The sequence below is a fragment of the Adelges cooleyi genome, unplaced genomic scaffold, assembly GCF_023614345.1.
Source record: "Adelges cooleyi isolate 19-005CV unplaced genomic scaffold, UGA_ACOO_1.1 ACOO_flye_CR_arks_rails_tigmint_CR_PRNA_108, whole genome shotgun sequence".
Lineage (NCBI taxonomy): Eukaryota > Metazoa > Arthropoda > Insecta > Hemiptera > Adelgidae > Adelges > Adelges cooleyi.
This window is the reverse complement of record NW_026095761.1, coordinates 16,915,196-16,923,512: the sequence shown is the minus strand read 5'-3', so window position 1 is coordinate 16,923,512 and position 8,317 is coordinate 16,915,196. Positions and strand designations below refer to the sequence as shown.

At 29.6% G+C, this 8,317-nt stretch overlaps 1 protein-coding gene across 1 annotated transcript; it reads left to right on the top strand.

The window, feature by feature from the left end:
• Positions 1-215: 215 nt before the first annotated feature.
• On the top strand, positions 216-7,078 carry LOC126841620 (myophilin). Its single transcript, XM_050578204.1, has 4 exons — positions 216-358; positions 4,663-4,865; positions 5,461-5,581; positions 6,749-7,078. Exons 1-4 carry the CDS (start codon positions 353-355, stop codon positions 6,929-6,931), a joined length of 513 nt encoding a protein of 170 aa, XP_050434161.1. The 5' UTR covers positions 216-352; the 3' UTR covers positions 6,932-7,078.
• The last annotated feature ends 1,239 nt before the right edge of the window (positions 7,079-8,317 follow it).

Below are 8,317 nucleotides of genomic sequence, written 5' to 3'. Positions count from 1 at the left end.
CGTGCCGTTATTTGTGTACTTTATAATGTATATACATATATTACCTATATATTATAGCACAGCGGAGGCGGAGTTGGAAGCCGGCAAGTCGTTTGTGTTCATCGTCTTCTACTAGCGTTTTTGACGGGTAATTAAACGACTTCTAAAAATAAAACCGTGTGTGCTTACAGTTTGTGTGTGTGTCTACAGTCCACGGTTTGTGTATAAAAACCGTTGTCGAACAGACGAACAGCTTCACAGTGTTTGACGTGGGTGCCCAACAGCATAATATAGCAGCCTGTAGTTTCAGCTGAAAACCAAACAAATCCGTTGCAAACCTATCCAAAGAAGAAAATATTATCCAACAGAAAACATGCCGGTAAGAAATTTACAATTTCTATCTATTTTCCTTAGTTATAAATGTACGTTATGTAACCTTATATAATCAACGTTTAGATTTGATAGGTACACTATAAAGACATTATTTTTTATAAATATATTATTGTTCACGTTTTCAATGATGATAATATTTTATTCGATATATCATATATTGAATTACAATAAGAAGAAGATCGTTTATTAACACTATGATTCTAATTAGGTATTTAGTGTTCTTAATAAGAATAAAGCTCATTTTACTTTTCTATATTTACAATACTTGAATAAATATTTTCGTTAAACAAAATATAATTATGGGTTATCATAATATTTTTTTGAAAACAATTATTAGATAAAGTTTTTTTTTTATATTAACTATGGTAGCCTAATTTTCTTAAATAAAACATGGCAAATAGGTAACCTCTAATGAAAAGTCTGACTAGTAAGTAGTAGTCCTAACCAAAATATTAAGAAAAGAAATCATACCTAGACAAAGAGAAATGTGATAAATAGTTGTACTTAAATTTCTCCAGTATACATTTTAAATGAATATAATGCTAAAGCAGTCAGTTCACCAATCATTATTAATAATTGTTAAGTGAGCTGGTAAAAAATTCTATTAAATAACGAAAAAAAAAAGAATTAGTATTTTATAAATTTGTAATTTTATGTTGATGGGTAAATGTATATATTTTGTACTTTTTTTCGATTAAAGTTCTTAAATAAAAACACAATATTGAATATAAATTGATGTTATTTATATTAAAGATATATATATATATATGTACTATTTTATATCATGAGTTTATTAAGCTGTATATTATAACGTTAAAAATAAGTGTTGATTATTTGCAAAAGCCAAAATCGATTAAGTAGCTTAACAGATCATGAGGCCCAAAGCCATCGTGAGAAGGTTTTAAGCAATACAATAAAACTTTATTATTAAAACATTAAGACACTTGTTATTCGACAATGGCTTTGAGTTGGTACAGAGTTTCTAATTTCTATATTAATTATGAATCCAACTAATAAATAAATAAAAAGGCTTACGATAGAAATCCTAAAAGCGAATTTAAGTTTAGCAAAAAAAAAATTAGATGTACATTAGTTCTTGTTCCAAAATAGATCAAATTTCGTATTATTTGTTGGTGATGAGAATCTGAAAATCAGGATTTTCACTAAAAAAGGATTTGTTGGGATCCGAAAAGAATTTATAGTAAAAATTAAGCGTATTTTTTTTTTAATCTTCATCAACACATTTTACTTAGGTACACTTAGCTTTATATTTTAACAATACATATATTTTGATATTCATGTAATTTTTAAGTGGGTTAAATAGCCTTTTTTTTTTTTTAATCCGGATTTTCGGATTTCCATTACTATTAATTATGTACATTAATTATTAATTTAAATGTATATTTTTTATAAAAAACTTGTTTTGAACTTCTATCCAATCGCGCAATAGCGCACGAAAGCGTTGTTGCTCGAGAGTGTTAATTATTAATGTTAGGATTAAGGAGACGAACAACTCACTCGAATTTATTTGGTTATGACCAAAATGATATTCAACAATAGTAAATTGTATACAATTTATATTATGTTTTATTACTAGATGGGCTAATTTCGATATTAAAAATGACATGTGGCCACTCTTTCGTTTAGTAAAGGCTTTCTATACTGCTTAAGGTATACCTAATTAAGAACGTTAAAGTAGCGAATACTGTTTTAATGTCGGTGATAAAGTTGTTGGCTTTTTACATTTTCCACGGATAAATGACTATTCTACAAAATATAACGACCGTTGGGTCGTATAAATTAACGGTTAACGGTGTCGACGAAAACATCTCAAGTAGTAACTCCGCGACTTGGCCGTGAAGTCTTTTATAATATGTGCTTAAAAATAGCTCCACAGTACTTTTCAGAGGGTTTTCGCGTTTGAACGACTGCTGACGATTGCCACGCTTATACAAGTGTGTCCAAAACGTTTACACGCCAGTTTTTGGGTGGAAAAAACCGTTGCTCATAAAAATATACAATTTTCGGCCACTGAGGTTACCACAGAGTAACGTGGTGCCAAAACAAAATATATTTTGATAAATGGTCGTCGAGACGTTGATTAAGCGTGTTTTTCTCGCTCTTATTATTACATAGATGAGGACCGAATCCTACTCGAGGAACCGATATTTTGTTATTATTATTGTGTATACAATATACGAAACGAGAGAGTGAGCGACGATGTCAGTGTGCCAATTTTCAGTTGTACTCTAGCCGGAAACAAACAACTGTTGGACGGCGACCTTATGTCACAATCGTTCAGTTTTCAACGTATGCCTGATTCGCACAATATAAATGGTTCTAGCGATTATGTTTACATAATATTATTACACGGCCATTCACAAAAGTTACTCATTCACAAAAACAAACTACATAACAAAAAAAAATAAAAGTACCTTCAAAGCTGAGCAAATTATTTTTAAACTGTCTAGTTTACAAATACAATGGCGGATGTCTCTATCTAATCTGTCCCTAGGCGAAGGAGTGTAGTAGAGACAGCGAAAGTCCTTCAAAGACCTTAAAAGCTCAAGAAGAAGAACTATTTAGTTTTGTCGAAAATAGTAATCTAGCTATAAAAACCTAATAGATCAATAACTATACTCTGTTCGGAATAATAACAGAGTATATGTATGATAAATAATTAATTGCTGAAATAATTGAAAAATTGAATTTGTTTATTAGTTGAAAATGTTAATATTTATAGTTTTTACAGTAGTTACTAGACATCAAAAGTACAATTTTTGTCAACACAAGTAAATCAAACAATTAACAAAAAAAAGTTATTTATGTAATTTATGAAAGTTACCATGTATAAGGATATTTACTTTTATTTTAAACTATTATATGGATATTAAAAAAAAATGATTACTTAAAAATATTATCTGTTTAGTAGGTCACAAAAATAATTAGATTTAGTTTAATACTCATCCTTGTATTTTTTTTTCGCTGTTAGAATTGTAGGCAGCCCCGGGACTCAACCTTTAGGCATTACAACTTCCCAAAGTTTCATGGCATCGGATGAATGTGTACTAATGCATAAAGGACAGACAGACATTCATTTATATATATATAGATTATTATAAGCGACTGTTGACATCTAAACAATTTTATGACGGCCTCACATAATTTTATGGTTTGCTATTATAACAAAGCGCATTAGCTGTTTCATGTTAATTGATATATTTATTTAAGAAAATGTTTTATATCTCGTATAATTTTTTACGAGAAAACCGAGGCTAAAATCTTAGTTAATATTTTACATAAATTCTTAATGTTTTTTTATTCGTTTATTAACTATAATTCTTAAATTTATCTCACAATAGTTAAACCTTTAAAAAACTAAAAACATATTTAACTACTGTCAGACTATTTTGAACAATAAAAACAAAAATTTATAAATCTACAATTTATAGTGTTAAAAAACAACGCAATTAATTACTAACGAAAAATAATAACTAATTATTAAATAGTAATTACAAACTATGTAGTTCTCAGAGATAATTATAATATTTTAAAAAGGATCAATAAGATAATTGATTTTCATAAATAAAATAACATTAAGGCGAGCTAAAAAAAAAATATAGGACGGGAATTAATTAACGAAATTCAAAATATAAACTAAAATAAATAAACTATTCAAATTTATTTTAGCACAATAAAAATACTATTTCATGGTATTTTTTTTACATTTAGTCAAATTAAATAACATCAAAACGCGATGGAGAAATTCCGAGGCCATATTTGGATTCAACAAAAAATATAATATAATATGCGTTTGGTTTTTGTTCCATTACGCAGTGTACAGTGTACTTAAAACACTTGTCGTATTTTTACTGAAGATACAGTATTTTATTTGCACTGAAAAATATTTTAAGACAAACAAATTTAATCTTACTATATTATTGTCCCTGGAAAGCAATCTTTATTTTTGTGTGTAAAATGTACTACATGTTGTAGACTGCAGTAAATGTAAATGTTTAAATCTAAAAAATTGCCGAGCTTGCGTTTAAATGTGTATGAAATTACTCGGATGTTAATATTTATTATATTTATTTTTTATTTTTTTCCCCTTCAAATGTTGAACTACCGCCAAAACACTGTCCGCGTTCGTTAACGGTCCTCTACCAAGTGATTCGTGTTATGCTCAAGTGGTCATCTAGATCTCAGTGTACATCTAAAAATAATCGCGACAACTTTATAATATGTACGATGAGTATGGCAAGTTGTAACGTCGACAACTTACTTTTCTAGGCCCGAAACAAGGAACAAGAGCAAGAAGTGTTGGAATGGATCAGCCAAGTGACTGGCGAAAAGCTGCCGGCCGGCGCGGTCTACGAAGACGTGCTCAGAGACGGAGTGGTCTTGTGTAATCTCATCAACAAGATCAGCCCTGGATCAGTGAAGAAGATCCAAACCAAGGGCACTAACTTCCAATTAATGGAGAACATACAGAGGTGATGTCCAATTTGCCCGGTACACTAATTTAAACATAAATCCCTACTCAACATTTGTTTCGATTTGACGCCGTTCGGTTTCAACTGAATGCCAATTTTATCTTTATTGCTGATGTACAGAATTTATCGGTGAAAAATTACCCTTGGAACGACGTATGAAATAAACAACAAAGAAATTAAAAAAAAAAAAAAAAATTAGGAACATATTTTTTAATGTGGACAATCAGCTAGGTTAATTACAAAATTATTCCAAATACTACTATATATACTCGGTTTTGTGATTTCTCTCATATATAAATATATTACTGGGGTTTTAACTTTTATCCGCCAAAAAATTGTAATTTACCATAATCAATCTCACGCCAAACATAAGTCTGAGATGAAGTTGGTGAAATTCGGTTTGATGTGAAATATATACCAAGGGTCAATGAAATCGCGTGGGTTTTACGATTTAAAGTTGTATTTTAAACGCCCTAAGTACTAAAATAGTGACAAATTCAAATAAATATGTATTGGTGGTTGGCGTTTTGTCTTTGTAATTTTTTAAACATTTCTAATTGTAAATGTTAATGCAATGATTAAATGGACCTCACAGGTTTCAAGCCGCCCTTAAGAAATACGGTGTACCCGAGGAAGAAATTTTCCAGACAGCCGACCTGTTTGAACGTAGAAACATACCTCAAGTGACCCTTTGCCTGTACGCCCTAGGAAGATATGTAAGTAGTATATAAATTGCTGAATTACTAGATATGAGATTGATAAGTGATAACACAATTTAGGACATAAATCTAAACGGAATTAACCAAACATTTCTAAAAATAATGTACGCATCCTTGCCTTTATAATTAGGCACTCAATACGCATGACTTAAAATTCTATAATTTGTATTAAATTTAGGTATATCTTACTTACTTATAAGTTTTATTTAATTTATTGGACATCTGCAAAGGGCAAACATTTACAATATAAATGAGCTCAAAACAAGAAAAGTGTATACTATCATCAATTTTTTTCATTTATATGAAGAGCGATTTTTTCATTTTTACTCACACAAAAAGTTTTATAACTCATTATCTAATTATATTATTGACTCGATATTTTTTTAATCAAGTTTGAAATAAAATTATCTTCTATTGTAATTTATAATAACTAAGATAAAATTATTATTTAAAAATGTTTTATTTGAAAATAAATACTTTTTATTAACTATTTGAGGGGTTTTATGATTTATAGAGAGGCGGTGGTTAGTGTAGGAACCACTTGTATTTTATATTTTTTTGGTGGAGATTAGTAGTGATGACCACAATAAATAGTCATCACATTTACCATTATAACTATTGTACTGTAGTAAGATGGTAGAATAACAACATTTCATCTAACGAAACGTAAAAGTTCTATAATGATATTTTGATGTCATATAAATAAAACTATTTTATTCTCCACGACTGGCTTAAAACAGTATTTTTTTCATATAGTTTAAAACACGTGCAGTAAAATACTTAATAAATTAGTAAAAAAAAAAAAAAACTTTTTTATTCCAAACTCACAGTAATAGACAATTAATAAAAACATAGACGAACTAATAGTTATTACTTATTATGACCAGTTTATTATTTTTAATCACATTTTAAAATTGTCTAATGATATGATATTAGTTTGTCGTTAACAATCATTTTACGTGACTTAAACAAAATTATTAAAGACCAATCAACCGCAGTTAACAGTTGTATGAAATCCTGTAAGTTTTGAGTACAGTAAAACGAGTAGAGCCAAGTATATTTTATCAGCGTGCTGCCCACCTATTGGCTTTATATTTTGAGTCATTGTATAAAAACAAATTTATGGTAATGTTATTCATTGTTTAAACCAATTGTTTCCTACAGACTCAAAAGCACCCGGAATACACGGGGCCCAGGTTAGGACCTAAAATGGCGGACGTCAACAAGAGAGAGTTCAGCGAAGACCAGTTGAGAGCGTCGGAAGGACATCTGAACTTGCAAATGGGTTTCAACAAGGGCGCGTCTCAATCTGGGCTTGGATCTTTTGGCAACACTAGGCATATGTAAAATATCAACTATTATTCTAATTATTTGTATTATTGTTTAAAAAATATATTCGCTTTAATTTAAACTAACATTTCGTATTGAGTATTATATTTATTATATACATAAATTATTTTCATTAAAATTCTGCTACTTTTTTTTTTATTTCAACCCAACGTGTTATTTTATACAGTGATATATCTGGGGAGAGTTTTAACCTCCGTCTTATTATTGTTGATATTTTGTTTTATATCTATAAATGGTCTTTTTCATGTGTCGTACTAACTTCAATTTTTATTATATCCACCGCAAATAAAAAAAAGTTTTTTTTCCCGGAGTCTCAGAAAAAGGAAAAACGAGAGCCTATAATGTACTTATATCAAAAAACCGGTATTTAGAACATTTAGAACAACCTTTAGTTATCAGAAATAAAACAAAATTAGTTTTTTATCATTTCTGTTTTGATATTTCGAATCATAAATATTTTTTTCTGCAAATTTCAGATTTTTCTAACACTAATTTTTTTGGAAGACACCGGAAATAAGTAGTAGATATATATTTTTAAGCCTATGCCCATCAGCATTTATAACCTTTTACGATTATGAGATGTTACTGTACATTTTTCTAAGCTTAACTCTATCCAATAATAATGTCTAGTTAGGTTAATTATTAAAAGAAAATTTGTACTTACACAGCGTCCAGCAACAACTGATACATTGTATTATATAATAGAATGCATGCCGTGTGTGCTGGCATACTGACACATAATATTATTATAGTCTACATCTGTGCTTGTGGGTGGTATATATAATTTTTATTTTTTGGCTACAAAATGATTTTCGCGGAAGCCGACAACCGTATATTAGCGAATGGCAGTGCCCTTTTTTTGGCAACACAAAAACAGCGGTTGTTCTGTTCACAGCTTGGACGATTCATCATAAATCTGAAAAAATTCAGTAATTTTCTGTGTACAAAGCATATTTTACATAGTTGGCTACTTTTGAATTTGAAAATCAAAACTCAACGGAATTGAGATATTCGTAACCACATTATCAGATCATATTTATTTAAATTTAGATATGGGTTGATTTTATATCTATTGCACCCGCTGTTGTCAGGCTTTTAATCAAATGTTATTCTATGGCCTGCCGTGTTCGACAAAAACAAAACATTAGAAAAATATATGTACAATTTCCCGATGCGCTTTCTCGGTTTATGAAAATATTGGTCGGACAAACTTTTCGAGGTCAATTCGCCATTAACATTATAAGTTCATTATCGGTAAATGGCGATTCCATCGCAGACGTGAGAGCTAAAAATAAAATAAAAAACATTCCACGGTCATGTCACTTTGACCGGTCGTTATATTTGATGCATTAACGATGAATGAATTTTGTGCCGAGAAATAAA

Coding starts and splice junctions, on each gene's coding strand:
- LOC126841620 (XM_050578204.1), top strand. Junction 4,866..5,460: donor TTAATGGAGAACATACAGAG/GTGATGTCCAAT, acceptor TGGACCTCACAG/GTTTCAAGCCGCCCTTAAGA. Junction 5,582..6,748: donor TGTACGCCCTAGGAAGATAT/GTAAGTAGTATA, acceptor TGTTTCCTACAG/ACTCAAAAGCACCCGGAATA.